General features: G+C 44.3%; 1 protein-coding gene across 1 annotated transcript; it reads left to right on the top strand.

Annotated features, from left to right (window-relative positions):
• Positions 1-2,766: 2,766 nt before the first annotated feature.
• On the top strand, positions 2,767-18,661 carry LOC116704631 (neurofilament medium polypeptide). Its single transcript, XM_032540254.1, has 4 exons — positions 2,767-4,335; positions 6,344-6,377; positions 10,906-11,418; positions 17,535-18,661. Exons 1-4 carry the CDS (start codon positions 2,971-2,973, stop codon positions 17,555-17,557), a joined length of 1,935 nt encoding a protein of 644 aa, XP_032396145.1. The 5' UTR covers positions 2,767-2,970; the 3' UTR covers positions 17,558-18,661.
• Positions 18,662-19,817: the final 1,156 nt, after the last annotated feature.

Here is a 19,817-nt window from a genome sequence, read left to right as displayed (position 1 = left end):
TTATAATTTTTTTTTATTGGGAAAACGCTCTCTTAAAACCCCGGGGCCCTTGAACGACCCTTTTTTAAATTTTTTTTTTCAGGAGAAATGCACACCCAGCACCCGGGTTGTCGGGACCCTTTAAATACGGATCCCTTTTAAAACCCCCTTTTTCCCCCCAAAATTACCCTCCCAATTGATGCCCTCTCTAATTGAACTCCCCACTGCAAATTTTTTTGAACACATTTTTTTCGGGTTAATCATTAAATTTTCCCCGAATCCCAGTATGCATGCTGCCCCCTGTTTTTTTGGGTTTTTTGGTTTCAAATACTTTTTTTCCCCCCCAAAAACCTTTCTGGGTATGGGTTTTGAAATGTTAATAAAACCCCAGTGTTTTCTTGCTGCTGTTGGCCCTGCTTTTATTTCAAACACAACTGAATAAATAAAATATATACATAGTACATATATATACATATACACCCACCACGCGAATGGTTCAGGAAAACATTTTTAAGCCCCCCCTATCTTTTTCCTATGTGTCAAAAAACACATCATGACCCCACCCCCCTGGGCGACATTTTCCCTTTCCTTCACCCAACAACACCACGCAAACACAAAAAAAAAACCGGGCCGGGCTGCCAAAAAACTCACTCATTAAAAGCCCCAAAGGGGGAAAAGGGTCCCCCCAACTGCACTTTTGCTCCTGTTTTGTTTGAAAAAGGAACTACAGTGACCCGTTTGAATGTAGTTTTTTAAACCCCCGTGTTGTTTCCCGGGTCAAATTTACCCATTTTTCCCATTCATTTTTTATTTTTTAACCCTTGTACGTTATTCAGGGGCAAATCGACTCATTTCCAAAATTTTTCCCAAAAAAAAAATGGTCCAAGTTTTTCATTTTTTTTTTACCTGAAACAAAGGCCTTTCCCCATTTCCGATAAACATGTTTCCTTACTCAATTCAGAAAACAAATTTAGGATTGTACATTAGGTTTTTTTTCCCCCTAGTGGATTTTTAACATGAAAATTTTAACCTTTGGGCAAAAACCCCAAATTCCTTTTTTAAAAGTGTGCTAGTAGAACTGATTCTCTCCCAAAAACAGATGTTTCTCAGGGTGTTTGAAATGGGATAAAAACAAATTTGTTTTAAAATTATTTAAGTAAAAATTTTTTTTCAGAATTGTTTTTGAAAAACCCCCCAAAAAAAAACCTGGGGCGGTTTTAAACCCCAAGGGCAACACAAGGGGTTTAAAACATTATATCTTCTATGGGGCCAATTGGGCCCTTTGGGGCCCGAGAGACAGAGCAGGGAAACGGGCAGTGTTAGGCTGTACTGTTTTTTGGGCCAAGCACATTGTTCTTAAGTTATATTTGACTTTTTGGCATCTGTGTAATCCCTAAACTGTACATTTTTATTCCCACACGTTGGACCATATTTAAAGGGCCTTACTTTTACATTTTCTGACTGTACGATGTCGTTGGTGCCTTGAGAAGATCTTCGTCAAGTCTGGGAAATTTAACCCTGAGGTTGACTTGATATTAATGTCATCAGCTTTGGCTCCGAGACTTCAAATATTCAACCGACATCTTACAAAGATTGAAAGAAGGGGGATGTTTTGTGGGTCTGCACGATTAGGGAGAAAAATATGAATCACGATTTTTTAGCTTGGAATTGATATCACCATTCTCAATTCTTTTCTCATGAAGTGTAACAAACACCATAATTTGGGATCTCTATCTATCTATCTATCTATCTATCTATCTATCTATCTATCTATCTATCTATCTATCTATCCATCTATCTATCTATCTATCTATCTATCTATCTATCTGTCTATCTATCTATCTATCTATCTATCTATCTATCTATCTATCTATCTATCTATGTTTACTGCACGCATGAACCATGACCAGACAAAACACATTGGCAAAACCAGACTTAGATGTTGTTTGGCACCAGGTAGGAGTGGGCAATTTGTCGTAAATCAAATATCACAATATTTTTACTGTAATGTAGCCTTTAAAACCAAGAAAAGACACTTGTGCCATATTCCAATATTATGATATCCAAAATCTAAGATGACATCTAGGCTCATATCATGATATATTGCCCAGCTCTACCTATAGTACATTGCACATCACCACAGACCTGTCAACAGAGGCTTCAATGAAGAGAAGGGAGAGCATGGCAGCGATCGGGAGCCCTTTAACACCTGTTTTATACAGTCTATGTTTAAAACTCATGGAAGAAAGTAGTCGCGCTTGTGATGCAGTCGGCTCGTAAAATTGAATGACAATCAAAGTCAATAAAAAATTAAATCGTCACAGGGTGAATCGAGATTGGGATTTTTTGTAACGATTAATCGCGCAGGCCTATTTGTGGGTACATCAAAGTTGCATTATTATAAATGTAGGATCCAATACTTTTTAGGGCGTTTTCACACCTGTAGTGTGTTTGCTCTGGTCCGAGTCACTTGATGAGTTTGTCAGCATTTTCCCCTTGGCTCGGTTTCGTTTCACACCTGGGAAAATCCAAGCAAACCCAAAAGCGTGACTGATTGGGCAGCATCATAATTGCATATCATTTCCCGCTGAGATTCTCTATTTTGTAACACTTCATTCCTCATTCATGGCACAGTCTAGACCGGGCTAATTGAGTGTCTATGGTGTTGAATCAGACTATTAACCATCTGTGCCTCTTCCTCTTCTCTGCCCCCTCTTATCATCCCTTCGTTCCCTCCAGCCCGCCACATCCTCTAATCTCTCGGTTTCCCTTTTTTTTTTCTCTGCAGGAGTTTGGAGGACTAGTAGGATGCTGAGTATCTTCCCTCCTCGCCACTGTTCTCCACCCTGCTCTCCATGACCTGAGAGCACCACCCCAGCAGGAGGAACGAAACACCAGAACAAGAGAGAGAGAGGAGGGCAGAAGGCCAGGGAAGGAAGGAAGGAAAGAAGGAACTTTTTTTTTTGTTATTGGTTGTTTTCCCTTTCCAAAATGGCAGCGACAGAGGCCAATGCGGCGCCGGTGGTCCAGGAAGACGGGAAAACCCCCGAGAGCAAGCCGGCGGAGGCCGAGCAGCCGGCCAACAACGCCAACACAAACTCAGAGACTGCCAACAGCGAGGTTGTTGATAAAGACGGTTCCGCTGTCAACAGCGAGGTTGTCGATAACAAAGAGACTGTGAACAACGACACGGCAGCGGGAGCCGAAGACGGAGACGCAGCCGCGGCGGCGAGCGAGGAGGCGGCGGCGGCTCCGCCTCAGAACTCGGAAAACGCCTCCTCCGCGGAGCCCAAGACCTCGTTCCTGGACTCCTTCCTCAACAAGAGCGGCCTGGGGAAGGTGATGGGAGGAAGGAAGAAGAAAGAGTCGATCACAGCCACCACCGGAGGAGAGGAGAACGCAGTCGAGGGAGGGGGGGAGAAGGAGGGAGAGAAAGGGGGCGAGGAGGCTGCGGCGCCTGAGGGCGGAGCAGAGGGCGGCACGGACGGAGAGGCGACGATAGAGAAAGCGGAAAACGGAGAGAAGGAAGAAGAGAAGAAGGCGGAGAAGGGCAAACCGGCGGAGGCCAAATCCATGGTTCGAGATCTGATCAGGAAGCCGGTGGCGAGGATCTTCTCCCATCGCAGCACCGAGAAGAAAGACGTTAAGGTTCGATCCAAGTCCCTGGACCGGCTGGATCCCGAGGCCCTCAACGCCGCCGCGGACTCCACCGCGGAGGAGGGAGGAGCCACGGAGGCGGCGGCGGCGGCGGCGGGAGGTGCAGACGAAGGTGAAGAGGGAGAACAGAAAGCCGCGTCGTCCTCGGCGACCACCAAGCACATGAAGCGCTGGCACTCCTTCAAGAAGCTCATGGCTCAGAAGGGGCACAAGAAGAGCGCAGGAGAAGACGTGAAGGAGGAGGACGGAGAGGGAGGCGGAGACTCGTCCACGCTGGACTCCAAGGAGTCGGGGCAGAAAAGGTGGAAGCTGAAACGCTCCTGGACCTTCCAGGGTTTGAAGAGGGACCCGTCGGTGGTCGGCATCAGCGGGAAGGCCAAGGGCTCGGACAAAGACTCTGCCGACAACGCAAAGCCGGAGGAGGAAGTGGCGGCGGCAGTGGCGGCGGCGGCGGAGGAAGCGGTGGAAGGAGAGGAGGCCAAGGAGGAGGGAGGAACAGAGGAAGCCAAGGCTGAGGGAGGGGAGGAGAAGGAAAAGGCTGAGGGAGGGGAGGAGGAGAAGGCAGCAGCAGCCGCCGGTAGTGGTGGGACGGTGACGCAACATGCCAACGAGATCTGGACCTCCTTCAAGAAGCGCGTCATACCCAAGTCCAAACGCGCCAACACCGAGTGCGCCCCCTCTGGAGAGGAGGATGCAACTGCAGCCACAGGTGAGACGACACACAAAATATCATGACAACCTCCGGAAAATAAACATCTGTTTGGCGCCACTTGTCACGATTAGTTTCATTATCAATGAATCTGCCGATCCATTTTTTAGTCTATAAAGTGTCAAAAATAGTAAAAAATGTCCATCACAGTTTCTTAAAGACCAAGGAGATGTGTAGAAAACTCCCTGCTGGACTGATGACAAGATGTATTTAAATGTCTTGTTTTGTTAGTCCAAAACCTGATGGAAATACAGAAAAGAGCAGGAAACCACCATGATTGAGAGGCTGAAAACCGCATTTTCTGCCATATGTTTGCATAAGAAATTACTTTAACAACTAATTCTTTAGCAAAATGGCGGGAAAGCATGATGCAACTGCAGCCGGCGCCTCAGGGGAGATTACACAACAACTTACAAAAACGCAGCATCTGGTTGGGGGCACTTCACATCACATTTCAGATAGTTTCACGTCAGTGTTTGAAGCCCAAAAAGTGGCAGAACGTCACTGTTTTTGCGTCTTTGCTCCACCATCGATCATCTGATGAGCCAAATGTAACTTTGGAGCCTTAAATTGGACTTATGGTTCTGCGATGAATCTACACCGTGTGACGCGTAGGCACGGACCCTTTAATGTTGCCTAACGTGCACCTCACCTAGAAATCTAACTTCTTGTTGTGAAAACAACAACAACAACAACAACAACAACAACTGTGATTGGTCCGCTTGGCTGTGGATTGGTAGTGTCACATTTCCTCTAGTCTCGCATTGCCGGACCTTCTGAGGAGGAAGGTCTGGCGAGTCCACACAGCATTCTGGGACGGGAGGAGAACATGCTCCGGTTTATTGACATTTCTTTAAACCAATCACAATCGTCTTGGGCGGGGCTAAGCGGAAGACAGAGCCACGCTGCTGCTGCAAAATGGCCTCGGGAAGGAAGTTGTTTTGGTGGAACATATGTACGTTCAAAAGTTGTTTTAGTCGTGCAAGAAACTTCCAATTGGACAGATAGTCTAGCTAGCTGTCTGGATTTACCCTGCAGAGATCTGAGGACCAGGTAACCATAGTCCTCAGATTGGACAGATAGTCTAGCTAGCTGTCTGGATTTACCCTGCAGAGACCTGAGGACCAGGTAACCATAGTCCTCAGATTGGACAGATAGTCTAGCTAGCTGTCTGGATTTACCTTGCAGAGATCTGAGGACCAGGTAACCATAGTCCTCAGATTGGACAGATAGTCTAGCTAGCTGTCTGGATTTACCCTGCAGAGACCTGAGGACCAGGTAACCATAGTCCTCAGATTGGACAGATAGTCTAGCTAGCTGTCTGGATTTACCTTGCAGAGATCTGAGGACCAGGTAACCATAGTCCTCAGATTGGACAGATAGTCTAGCTAGCTGTCTGGATTTACCCTGCAGAGATCTGAGGACCAGGTAACCATAGTCCTCAGATTGGACAGATAGTCTAGCTAGCTGTCTGGATTTACCCTGCAGAGATCTGAGGACCAGGTAACCATAGTCCTCAGAAATCAGCCGCAGGTTAGAGCACCAACACAGAGACTGAAGACGGGGACGGACATCCAAAAAAGTGGGAAAAGTCGGTGAAAAGGCGACAAAAACGTGACAAAAAGCTACGAAAAGGTTAAACAAAAGGATGACAAAAAGGTTGTGACAAAAAGGTAACAAAAAGGCGTCCAAAAGGCTACGAAAGGGCGACAGAAAAAAGATAAAAAGGCAACAAACACGATAAAAAGGCTACGAAAAGGCAACGAAAACGCAATAAATAAATAGAGAGCCAACACAGAGACTGAGGACGGCGACGGACATCCGAAAAGGCGACGAAAGGCTTAAAAAAATGATGACAAAAAGGCGACAAAAAAGGCTATGAAAAGGCGACAAAAACGTGATAAATTAATACAAAAAGGCAACAAAAAGGACAGATAGTCTAGCTAGCTGTCTGGATTTACCCTGCAGCGATCTGAGGACCAGGTAGCCGCAGGTTAGAGCGCCAACACAGAGACAGAGGACGGGGACGGAGGTTAGAGCGCCGACACAGAGACCGAGGACGGGGACGGAGGTTAGAGCGCCGACACAGAGACAGAGGACGGGGACGGAGGTTAGAGCGCCGACACAGAAACAGAGGACGGGGACGGAGGTTAGAGCGCCGACACAGAGACAGAGGACGGGGACGGAGGTTAGAGCGCCGACACAGAGACAGAGGATTATAGAGATTTAGTAGAAAACAAGCTGGTAGATGGATCAAAAATCAATGCAGGAATCATGATGCATTTAATCTAACGCTAGTCTTTAGGACTGTAACGCTGTTTAGCCAATCAGACGTAGTTATGCTGTAGTCTTAACTGTAGAATATTTGCTGTAGAATCACAGATAATAAAGAGAAGTCTGAGTCTCTAAGTCTATCTTTCTGATTTACATTAACTTGTAGAGTTAAACGCGACGAATATATTAATCAGAAGATTTTAACAACTGGTACTTTGATGCTTATCCTCAAAGCCCGTTACGTTGCACATCCTCGTGTCAGCTTTTAGCTTTAATTGGTTATTTGGATGTTGTTTTTGATCAACAGTGGGAACTTAAACCAGACGTTGGTGTCTTTTATTTCCACTTTGTTTTTAAAGACGTCCGTTGGAATTTACAGCGGCACCTGAATAATCCCGGAAATGAAACATCGCTGATATAGACTACATTTACTCGTACCCGGGTTCTTGTTCGTAAACAGCTTTCCGACCATCGTCAGAAAGCACGTTTTTGTTTCTCCATCCCCACCGCTGGAGTCAGTACCCCCTCTGAAACTAACCCCCATCACTCTTTCACTCGCTCTACCACACTCTCCTCACACAAGTACACACACTACACACGGCGCTGCTGTTCTCTTAACCCTGGTGTTGTCCTCGGGTCAAATTGACACGTTTTAAAGTGTTTTATGTCAGAAATATGGATTTCTTTCAACCAAATTGCCCAAAAATAACATGTATGATTCATTCCATACAACATTCTTCAGGTAAAGTTAATGATTACTTTCATTGAATTTTTTGGGTGTTTTATTTAATCTTATAGCATTTGAATTCTTCTTTTTTTTTATGGTTTCCAAACAGTATCCGGACTAAACTTGGACATATATCCACATCTGTAATCCACTCAACATCCTCTGATCTTAACTATTAGTCAAAAATAATTCATAATTTCTGCCTTTTTAACTAAAAACGTGTGTTTAATTTGATATAAATGAGCTTTGTTGACCATGAATTCCAAGAATAAGTATAAAACCTATTATTAAACCAGCTCAGGTTTTAAAAAAAAAAAGTGCCAAAAAAATTGGAAAAAGTGAGAAAGAAATCAGAAAAAGGACAAAAACATCGGAAAAGCACAAATAAAAATAAATTTTGACCTGGTAGGACAAGTTCGTGGTTAACGGGAAGACCACACGGGGATTAAAGAGGTACGCTAGAACGATGCAGACACACCAGCGCACAATTGTGAATCCTCACGATGACGTAGTCTCTGCGTAGGAATGTAGTTATCAATCCCAGCAGAGTCCCTTTCATGCTAACAGTCCTTTTATAAGAAGCTGTAGAACAAAACCTTTACAGGTGTCTCATTTAGACTTACAGTTCGACATGGATACCATCAAAAACACCGAGACTATTTGTGTCTGTCTCCGTCCAGGGAGCAAAGACAGGAAGTAACTAACTGCTAACTGCTTAAGGGAGATAATGTACTGGGACTTTTTCCACAATATAAAATATTCAACATCTGATGTGAAATTCAAGTCACACCGTGGATTTAGTCACCAGTAAAAAGACTGAGTTGCTCTCTGGCTGCATAAAGAAAATACAGAATCCTGGACACGTCCACATTTTGGAGGAAATTGGTTTGGACTCAATCCATTTTTAACCCAGATTCCTCTTTGAGATGATAACAAATAATATGCATTAAATTAGACCACAATTTTTTAATTTGCAAATGGTATTTCTTCAAATTGGATTTCCACTTGAATTGTTATGACGAATCTAATTTGGCTGGCGAGGAAAGTTGAGCCTCTAGCAGCTAACGAGAGAGACGTTTTTCTCAAGAGTTGCTACGTGGAGAACCAAACGGAGCTAAAAGCAGAGTTACAATTGGACTTCCGTTCATCGTAAACAACTCCAATGGGACGATGTTGCTCGCTGTCTCCTAAACACGGAAATAGACCCAATCACAATGTTTGTTCGCTATAACTTCCTGGTAGAAACCTTGTGCAAGTCATAAATGTTCTTTTTAGTAAGTGTCATTCGGTTTTGTCATGACAAGTTATGGTTAGGGTCCATGTGTTCATGGCAGTGTCATGTCACTCTTACGTAGATACCCTAAAGTAAAGTGTTACCGCCCAAACTAGCAGTCAGTCGGACTGGTGGCGCCATGCTGCTGTTCCTACAGCTAGATTTGGTAAATACTGTACCTATACTGAAGTATATGTCTTTAAATGTTACAGTTATGGCAAGAAATGACAACAGAATTGTTTTTTAGGTTTGCTGATTTCACATTTCTCGTTAACCCGGACGTTGTTTTTGTGTTAGCGCAACATAGCGGTAATTCGGTCTATAGGCAGCTCTGAATCTTCAATTCTTTAATGATATGGTGGTGGTGGCCAAAGAAGAATGAATGCAGCTTTTAATATAGTTATCAGAAACATTACGCTTGGGAAAATCTTATTCACGTATTCACGTCATTCTGCAGGAGGAAGTGCCCTTTCTCTGAAATGGCCGATGTTTTATTTATTTATTTATTTATTTAGTAATTTATTCATTCAGGACAATGCACATTGATGAACAAGCACAACAGTACGTGTAAATGTGCCAGATTGTAGCCCGAGGGCTAATTTACATCTGCAGTCCAATCGACAGGTTGGAGTTACAATAAAAAAAAGACATAGGATCGTCACATTTAGTATGTAAAGACAGGAAGAAACAAAAAGAAAGAACAAAACAAAACAAAAACCGGACAATTCATTAGTAAAAGTTAAAATGGAAACACAAGTTAGCGGTGCTTACACGTCTAAGCCTCAGCTTTACCCGGCTCTTAAAGGAGGCCAAAGTGGGACGCTCCCTTATAGTTGGGGGAAGTATTTCCCATAATGCATTGCCTTTAATAGATGCATTATGGCTGAAGGAAGTTTTTGTGGTGATCCGAGTGTGTCTATGTTTAATAAACTCCAGCAGTGGAGCCAGGCCACAAAGTACATTATAAATTAAACACAATGAGGAAAATGTACAATAATTATCAAAACTTAATAAGATATATTTCTTAGGATTTCGGAGGTAGTCGATGAGAATCTTACTCACACAGAAGCTTTAACCGTTAGGCAAGGCAGCTTTATCTGTAGAGCACATTTCAGCAACAGGGCAATTCAAAGTGCTTTACACAAAATCAGTTAAACAGATAAAACACAAGTACAAACAGTTAAAATCATAAGCATTAAAAACCGGTAAAACACATGAATAGACAGTTAAAAACAAATAGAAAAATAAAACACAAGAATAAAAGTTACAGTGCAGCATAAGAAATGTAAAGAATGAGCATTCATTTAAAGAAAGGCAGCATCAAAAAGAAAGGTCTTCAGCCTTGATTTAAAAGAACTGAGAGTAGCAGCGGATCTGCAGGTTTCTGGGAGTTTATTCCAGATATGAGGAGCAAAAAAACTAAAAACTCCCTCCCCTGTTTAGTTTTGACTCTGGGGACGGGAAAGAAAATCCCCCTTTTCCCCAGGTGACCCTGAAGTCCGGGGTGGGGGGTCATGGTGAAAGTACAGACCTGTCCCAATGCCCTAAAGGGGTTCTGGGGGGTTTCATAGTTGGTATGGGTGGGGACCGGGCCCCCGGGGATTAAAACCTGAAGGTCGGGGGGGGGTTGGGTGTAGTTGGGGCGGGGTTTCCGGGGAATGGTTAAATTTTTGGACCAAAAACCGTTAAGGGATTAAAAAATGCAAAAAGTCCTTTGAAAAAAATTTCCCTTTGAGAACGGGAAAACCAGTGAAAAAGATTTAAAAACTGGAGTGATGTGACCCCCACCCTTTTGGGCTTAGTGAGGCGGACGGGGTTCCAGTTCTTGGTTTTAGTGAGGCCTGGGGGGATGTGTCCAGTCTCTTGGTCTTGTAAACCCGAGCCCACGTTCGAATCCCTCCCAGCTGTCTGATTGATTTTTAGGGACCTGAAAAAGACCCCTTTTACAGTGTGGGCTATAAAGTAAGGGTGGAAATTTTCCCCCCAAATCCTGTTGACAATCCTCCTTAAACCCCTTGTATCTTTTAAGCCGATCTACTCGGGCCTTTCTTTGCCTATTTTCGACATCCATTCCACTTTTTTTTTTAAGTTTTTCCCCTTCGGTCGTCTTTCTTTTTATAAAACCCCAAACCTAACCCATTTTGAGACTCCCTTCCCCCAAAATTAGCCCCATTTAGTGCTGCCTTTCGGTCTGTCTTTCTCGGTCTTTCCCTTTTGTAAAAAAACCCTAACCCAAAAACCTTTTAAACCCTTCCCTACCCCTGTGCGGGTTAAATTTTGGACGAGAGGAGGGCAAAGACGCAAAGGCAGCCAAGGCCAAGCGCTCCCATTTTGGCCGCGCCGTTTCTCTGAAGAACTTCATCCTGCGAAAGGGCAAGTCCACCAGCGTGGACATGGGTGAGGGCGCCAAGGAGGAGGAAGAGGAGGAGGAGGGGGCCGCCGCGGAGGGAGGTGAGGCCGGAGACGCAGCCAAGGAAGGGACGGCCGACGGCGACGCCAACGACAAAGACGCCACGGAGGCCGAGAAGACGCCAGCGGCGCCGGAGGCCGGGGGGGACGCGGCGGCCAAGGTGGAGGCGGAGAAGACGCCGGCCGACGCCCCGGTGACCAACGGGGAGAACGGCTGCTCCAACGGCACGGGGGACGAGAACGCCACACACAATCACCAGGACGACGGGGACGAGGACGCCGGCAAGACACCGGGCGGCGGCAGCCCCGTGAAGAAGGGCAAGGAATCGGGGGGGGCCAAAGAGGAGGCCAACGCCAAGATCATCAACACCACGGCGGCTGTGAACAGCGGTGAGTTAGAGCACGCCGACCGGGACTCTGACGGAGACTCTGAAGGAGACACTAACAGACGACAGCGACACGCACCAGCACTAACAAACCATAGCAAACAAACCAAAAGCAGCGGCCCAGAACCTGAGCTAGCGTTAGCCGTTAGCAGGGAGGAGAAGGGGGAAGGGGAAGGGGGGGAGGTGGAGGAGGCAGGGGGGGCAGAGTTATCTCCACAAAATGGAGGTTGTGACGATGGTGCAGAGAGGGAGGAGGAGGAGGAGGAGGAGGAGATGAGGAAGAGGGATCTTCGAGATGCAGCGGTGGCCATTGTTCAGAACGTGATGTCAGCAGCGACGGACCAATTAGAGAGGGAGCTGTCCTTCGACAACGGTCTGAACGGGTGTTACGACACCGACATTCGATACTAATAACACAAACACACGTAATGATATTAACCCTCATGTTGTCCTCGGGTCAAATTGCCCCGTTTTCCTATATTAAATGTTCTTTTTAATTCCCCAAAATAATATGATTGATTCCACCCAACGCTCTTTGCGAAGTACAAATCTCTACTTTCATTAATTTTGGGTCTTATTCTATTTTATAGCATTGTAAAACAAATGGAAGTGTTGTTGAAATAGTATTTAGTAAAAGTTGACATATTCCAGTCTGTGATTATCATCAACATCCATTCCTTTAATTTTAGTCTAAATAATTCCTAATTTCTGCTTTTCTAACTCAAACATTAGGGATAATTTCCTATGAATGAGCTTTATTGACCATAAATTCCAAAAATAACTGTAAAACTAAAGTTAATAAGTTAGTGTTGCGTAGTGTTGAAAACGTCAAAAAAAGTGACAAACGTCAAAAGTGTTGAAAAAAGGGACAAAAATTTAAAACGTCAATGAAAAGCGTCAACAAAAAGTGTTGGTTGACACTAAAACTATAACTAAAATAAGCGTATTTCCTAAGATGATGACACTGTACACACATATATATATAGGCATGTCAACTTTCCTGCGTGATTGCATGAGGAAAATCTATTTCTTGCTAAATCCCTTTAAAGAAATTGCAGTGTGGCTGTTGAATAAGTCTTTGTGCACCTGTAAAAAAAACAGCAAGTATAGATAGAAGAAAGGAGAGATGGAGAGAGAGAGAGAGAGAGAGAGAGAGAGAGAGAGAGAGAGAGAGAGAGAGAGAGACCCATTTCATTTAGTGACCGCTACTTTCAGTGCAACGTCATGTTCATGTACAGCCAGACAACTAAACCGGTTTAACCCTCCTGTTGTCCTCGGGTCAAATTTGACCCCTTTAGAAAATGTCTATATCTGAAATATGAGGTTTCTTTTAACCAACATACCACACAAAAATGGATTGGATTCCTTACAACGCTCTTTGCAAATACAATGGATCTCTTTCATTCCTCTGATCTTAACTATTAGTCAAAATAACTCATAATTTCTGCTTTTTAACTGAAATATTCGGTACAATTCTATATAAATGAGGGTTATTGACCATTAATTCCAAAAAGTACTGTAAACTAGTGTTAGTAAGGTGGTGTTAGTGAAAATAAAAAAATAAAAGAAGTCTGAAAAAGGCACAAAAGTGTCATATTTATGTCCGTTTTTATAACCTAGGTGGACAACACAAGGGTTAAAAGGACTCAGGTGGTGTGTGTGGATTCCCAGAGCAGCTACAGTTGGAGGCTGACTGTTCATGAACTTATAAAAAAAAATAGATATCACACTAACTGCGACATGGCTGAGCCTGTCACAGTGCAAGCTAACTGCAGCCCCAATGAAACAGTCCCTTAAGAGGAGATTTAGCAGCAACGTGGTTAAGTCTTTGCTTTTTTCCCCGTCTTCCGTGACCTGCAGACATAAATGGATTCAATCCAGATGTGAAGAGTAGGGCTTATCAACAGATTCTCACTCCCCTCTCATAAAATATGGACGCTTGACGTTGTTATTGACACTAAAAATCTCCTTTAGCATCATCTTAACATGCTGGGTCGGTACTGTTGGCTTCACTTTTGACGCAGTTAGGTTAAGGAAAAGGCCGTGGGTGGGTGGGATGACATGTGGAAGAATGGGACAGTTGGGTTTAGAGAAGAAAGAATGGGCAGTTGGGTTTAGGATGAAGAGAATGGGACAGTTGGGTTTTAGGAGAAGAAGAATGGGACAGTTGGGGTTTAGGAGAAAGAAGAATGGGACAGTGGGTTTAGGGAAAAGAACGGACAGTTGGGTTTGGTGAGAAGAGAGGGACGTTGGGTTTAGGGAAGAAGAACGGGACAGTTGGTTTAGGAGAAGAAGAAGAGGACAGTTGGGTTTAGGATGAAGAAGAAGAATGGGACAGTTTTGGGGTTTTGGAGAAGAAGAAGCGGACCGTTGGGTTTAGGAGAGAAGAACGACGGACAGTTGGTTTAGGAGAAGAAGAACGGACAGTTGGGTTTAGGAGAAGAAGAACGGGACAGTTGGGTTTAGGGAGAAGAACGGGACAGTTGGTTTAGGTGAAGAGAAGGGACAGTTGGTTTAGGAAGCAAGAACGGGACAGTTTGGGTTAGGTGAAGAAGAAGGGACAGTTGGGTTTAGGAGAGACGAACGGGACATTGGGTTTAGGTGAAGAAGAACGGACAGTTGGGTTTAGGAGAGAAGAACGGGACAGTTGGGTTTAGGGAAGAAGAACGGGACAGTTGGGTTTATGAGAGAAGAACGGGACAGTTGGGTTTTGGAGAAGAAGAACGGACGTTGGTTTAGGAGAAGAAGAAGAACTGGACAGTTGGGTTTAGGAGAAGAAGAACGGGACAGTTGGTTTTAGGAGAAGAAGCAGAACGGGACAGTTGTTGGGTTTAGGAGAAGAAGAAACGGGACAGTTGGGTTTAGGAGAGAAGAACGGGACGTTGGGTTTAGGAGAACAGAAGAACGGGACAGTTGGGTTTAGGTGAAGAAGAACGGGACAGTTGGGTTTAGGTGAGAATAACGGGACAGTTGGGTTTAGGAGAAGAGACGGGACAGTTGGGTTTAGGTGAAGAAGAAATGGACAGTTGGGTTTGAGATCAGAAGAACGGGACAGTTGGGTTTAGGGAAGAATGAACGGACATTGGGTTTAGAGAAGAGAACGGGACAGTTGGGTTTAGGAGAAGAAGAACTGGACAGTTGGTTTAGGTGAAGAAGAAGGGACAGTTGGGTTTAGGAGAAAGAACGGGACAGTTTGGGTTTAGGAGAAGAGAAAGGGACAGTTGGGTTTGTAGAGAAGAAGAGAACGGACGTTGGGTTTAGGAAGAAGAAGACGGACAGTTGGGTTAGGAGAAAAGAAAACTGGACAGTTGGGTTTAGGAGAAAAGAAACGGGACAGTTGGGTTTAGGAGAGAAGAACGGACAGTTGGGTTTAGGACAGAAGAAGGACAGTTGGTTTAGGAGAAGAAGAAGTGGACAGTTGGGTTTGAGAGAAGAAGAACGGGACAGTTGGTTTAGGAGAGAAGACGGACAGTTGGTTTAGGGAGAAGACGGACAGTTGGTTAGGAGCAGAAGAACGGACAGTTGGGTTTAGGAGAAAAGAAGAACGGGACAGTTGGGTTTAGGAGAAGAAGAACGGACAGTTGGGTTTAGGAGAGAAGAAGAACGGACAGTTGGTTTAGGAGAAGAGAACGGGACAGTTGGTTTAGGAGAAGAGAATGGACAGTTGGGTTTAGGAGAAGAAGAACGGGACAGTTGGGTTTAGGAGAAGAAGAGAACGGACGTGTGGTTTAGGAAAACAATGCGACGGTTGGGTTTAGGAAGACGTGACATGCGGGACATACTACTCGCTACCGTAGTCGCTCTTAGTGCCACGTCATCTTCAACCCCGTGTAGTTGCAGCTCTGTACAAACACGCTGAAGGGCGCTTCTTCAGCGTGAAAAAGCTCCAAATTGTACCAATACCAAAACCGTGACTCCAACACCACTTCCTGAACTATACTTATTTGATACCAATTCCATGAAATTTTGTCATTTTCATTTTTTAGAATCCAAAGAAATTACATTAGGGAAAAAATCTTTGCAATTACCTTTCAGCTCCGACTACGTGAGCCCCGTCTGGTCTCTGGGTAACTTTAAGACAGCCAATCAAAAACCCTATCAGATCTTGGTAGAAGCATGCTGTGGGAAGACTAACTCGCTGATGAGATGTAATCCTAAGGTATTGAACATAAGACATTGAAAGACGAGCCATTTTTTCGATACTCAATACTTTAAAGGCAAGTCCGTCGGTGCCTAAAAAGTGTAGAATACGGTACCCAGCCCCAGTGAGGAGAGACAAAGATGGAGAGATAAAGTTACTTAATGTCCCGGACATTTAAAGTTATATTTTTTTGTACGTTGAGCGGGGTCTTCAACATCTTTTAGACCAGCGACCCCTAAACTGAAAGATCAGATAGAGGAGGGACCCCCTACCGCACATATACAGTATATATATGGAGTATATACAGTATATATATGTGTGTATATGTATGTATATATGTATGTGTATGTGCTGCATGTATAAATGTATGTGTACGTCTGTGTGTATATATACAGTAGATATATATACATGTGTGTATGTATATAAGTATGTGTATGTATATATATACAGTATGTGTGTATATATATATAATATATGTATATGTGTGTGGATATTTGGATGTTATTTATGCATCAAGTTTTAATGTTAAGTATCTGTCTGTGGCGCCGGTGTAGCTCATCTGGTAGAGCGCACGCCTATATAAGGAGGCTCAGTCCTCAATGCAGCGGGCCGGGGTTTGACTCCGACCCGCGTCCCTTAGCTGCATGTCATTCCCCCTTCTCTCCCCTCTCACGTCTGGCTTTCTTATCAAATAAAGGTCTAAAAATGCCCCCAAAAAACGTGGAAAGCACAGTGACTCCTTTATAACTGTATGGCTACCATAGCGGCTAGCTTACCTACAGTAAGCTTATCTTCAATGTGTAATTATTTTTTTCCCAAATAGGCCAATTTGTCTTTGCTAATAAAATTGTGCATTCATATTAATGTACAGTAACATCATTTGGCAGCCCCCCTTTACTACACTGAGGACCCCCCTGTGTGTCCAGGACCCCCTGTTGAAGATCTCTGCTCTAAAGGCCCTCTAAAGACTCACTCCTCGTTCAAATCGTTTTACACGTTCCCACCCGGGAGCCAAAAGCTCAAAGCTGCCAGACACCGAGCGTGAGGAGGTGAAGCGCCTGTGAACCAGAAGGCGCTCCATTATTTATCAGTCCCAGCCTCCTCCTCTCCATTCAAGTGCAGTTTTAGGGCTTTGAGTCCAGCTTGGTGTCGCTTTGATCTCACACAGACCAACAGATGTTTGTGGAGAGCAGCGCGGCTCCTGCTGCGACCGCCGTGCCGTTCTCTCAAAGCCTCTTCATCTCGAAGGGCAAACACTGAACGCTGTTTAACACCTCGGGCCTCCGTGTTTTGGCCTCCATCCTCCACCCTCCACCCTCTAGCGGATTGGCTGCTACAGCTCCAGATAGTTAGCTCTCTGTTTTGCTGTGGAGGAGTTTAGCAGACATCAATAGAGTTGAGTCCATCAACGGATTAGCGGGCAGAATCAAAGTGTCACAGAGCCTCTACAACAAGCCAGATTAACTAGCCTTCTCTCTCTCTGTCTGTCTGTCTCTCTGCTGTCTCCCTCTCGCTGGGGTGGGGTTGGATGGTCAGGTTTTTAGATTTTAGGGAAACACTGTGAGCACAAAGGATGGTCTAAACATAAAAGACAAAAGAAGAGAAGGCACAAATGTACAGAAACAGGACAGAAAGAGAAATGAGAGACAGACAGGCAAAAAGACAGAATGTACATCTTCCTTTTGGTTATGATGTTATGCTGATGATCGTCTATTATAATGTGACAACTTTGTCATATTTTCCTCATGAAGTTGTTGTGTTGTTTCCTTTGTGTACGTCCTTAAACAACTCAAACTAACCCAACACTAGAGAGTCGAACATCTGCACTAAACCACTCAACACACATGCAACATTTAACCCTTTTTATATGACTGTTTATTATTATTTATTATTATTATTATTATTATTATTTATTATCCTTTTTATCCAAGACCTATTTTTTAATACATTTTTCAATCTCTTCTGTTATCATTTACCAGACAAAAAGGCGGGAAACGTGTGAGGCCCACACAAAGAGGATTAGAACTGCCTGGGATTCGCTGAGCAAGGAGCCCTGAGCCCCGCCCCCCTTCCCTAAATCCTCCTCCCACCCTCCTGCCTCCCTCCTCTACTCCCGTCATCCCTCCTTCCTTCCGAATAAACGGAGTAATCACGTGTTAAGAGAACACCATGGTGAGAAAAAGAGATTGAAATGAGAGAGTTTGAGAGAATGAGAAAGATGCAATTCATGTAGATGAGAAGTGAAAAATAAGACTTACTCAGAAAGCAATAATTCAAAGCCCTTCTTTTCCATCCATCATCCATCCATCCTTACATCCATCCCCTCCGTCCAGTTACATACATACATGCATACACACATGTACATCCAGTGTTTTAATTATTTCTTTGCTTGTCTGTGAGATTTTATATTGTCTACGAGAGAAAAGAAATGTAAAAGAAAAAAAAAGAAATTAAAATCGAGACATTCCATTTTCCTCTTTCGCCGCCCTATTTCCTCCTCGTCACGCTACTTAACCGCTCTTCTCTGTCTCTACCGTCTCCTGATTGGTGGATAAAAAAAAAAAAAAGACTTAGTTTTATATTGACGGCCATTTTGGTTTGTAGTCCCCCCCCCCCCTCTCAACCCCCCCCTTCGCCCCCCTTCTACCCAACCGTTCCCGTAGATATGTGACAGTGCAGCAGGACCATGTTGCTACGGTATATAAACTGCCCTGAGGACCGCCACTTCCCAACCAACACTGCAATGTCTTCAGCTCTGTGTGTTTAATGTTTTTAGACTGTTATATTGTGTACATGAATTAAAATAAAAGTGCAAAAAAAAAAAAATCAAATATTAAAATCAAAAATGTTTTTTTTTTTCCTTTTCGTTTGGTTTGGATTCTCTTTTTTCATTCTTGTTTTTGGTTTTTCTTCTTTTTAAAACACATCTTCTCACTGTTACTGCAGTCTGGCAATATGCTGTAATAAAAATATTAATAATAATAATAATAATAATAATAATAATGATGATGATGATGATGTTTTTGTTGGTCCACGTTTTCACATGTCCGCTAGCAAATTGTCAAGAACAAAATAGTACAATAAAGACTAAAATCTAACAACTAAACTGCAAGTCATTGTGGGGTGTCCTATTTTAAGTGTTGTGTGCAGACGGGTGGGCGGAGGGACAGGGCTGGGGGGGGGGGGGGGGCGTTACGCTTGAACACCATTGGATGTTCGTTAATCTGTGTATTGATAATCTCATCCTTTTACGTAATGGGCAAAATAATACTTTGTATTAAAGTAGATCTGTGTGTATTATCTGGCAGCAGGATGCCGGTGTTTCATGTAGACGGGCAGGGGACGTCCATATGTCCACAGTCCCTCCACGCCCCCGCCGTTATTACCAAAGACGGTTAATATTAACGGACAAAGCATCCGGTTTGGCAAAGTGCAGCAAATGCAGAAGTGCCTTAAACCTGGTTTCTATCTGATCTCCAGCAGGGGGCAGACACCTTAAGCCTGCTTTCTATCTGATCTCCAGCAGGGGGGGACTCCTTAAACCTGCTTTCTATCTGATCTCCAGCAGGGGGCAGACACCTTAAGCCTGCTTTCTATCTGATCTCCAGCAGGGGGGGACTCCTTAAACCTGCTTTCTATCTGATCTCCTGCAGGGGGGGACTCCTTAAACCTGCTTTCTATCTGATCTCCAGCAGGGACCTAAGTGGTTCTATTGATCTCACGGTTAAACCTGCTTTCTATCTGATCTCCTGCAGGGGGGGGCTCCTTAAACCTGGTTTCTATCTGATCTCGCAGGACAAGCGGGGGGGGGACTCCTTAAACCTGCTTTCTATCTGATCTCCAGCGGGGGGCAGACTCCTTAAACCTGCTTTCTATCTGATCTCCTGCAGGGGGGGACTCCTTAAACCTGCTTTCTATCTGATCTCCAGCAGGGGGGCGACTCCTTAAACCTGCTTTCTATCTGATCTCCAGCAGGGGGGACTCCTTAAACCTGCTTTCTATCTGATCTCCAGCAGGGGGGACTCCTTAAACCTGCTTTCTATCTGATCTCCAGCAGGGGGGGACTCCTTAAACCTGCTTTCTATCTGATCTCCAGCAGGGGGGGGACTCCTTAAACCTGCTTTCTATCTGATCTCCAGCAGGGGGGGGACTCCTTAAACCTGCTTTCTATCTGATCTCCTGCAGGGGGCGACGTGCCATTGCAGAAGGAGTCTGGTTTCTGTAGAAGTCTTTGAGAAAGTGACCCACTGCTCACTTGATTT

This window comes from Etheostoma spectabile, chromosome 16, assembly GCF_008692095.1.
Source record: "Etheostoma spectabile isolate EspeVRDwgs_2016 chromosome 16, UIUC_Espe_1.0, whole genome shotgun sequence".
NCBI lineage: Eukaryota > Metazoa > Chordata > Actinopteri > Perciformes > Percidae > Etheostoma > Etheostoma spectabile.
Note: the sequence above shows the minus strand (reverse complement) of the source record. Positions and strands in the feature narration are given on the sequence as shown.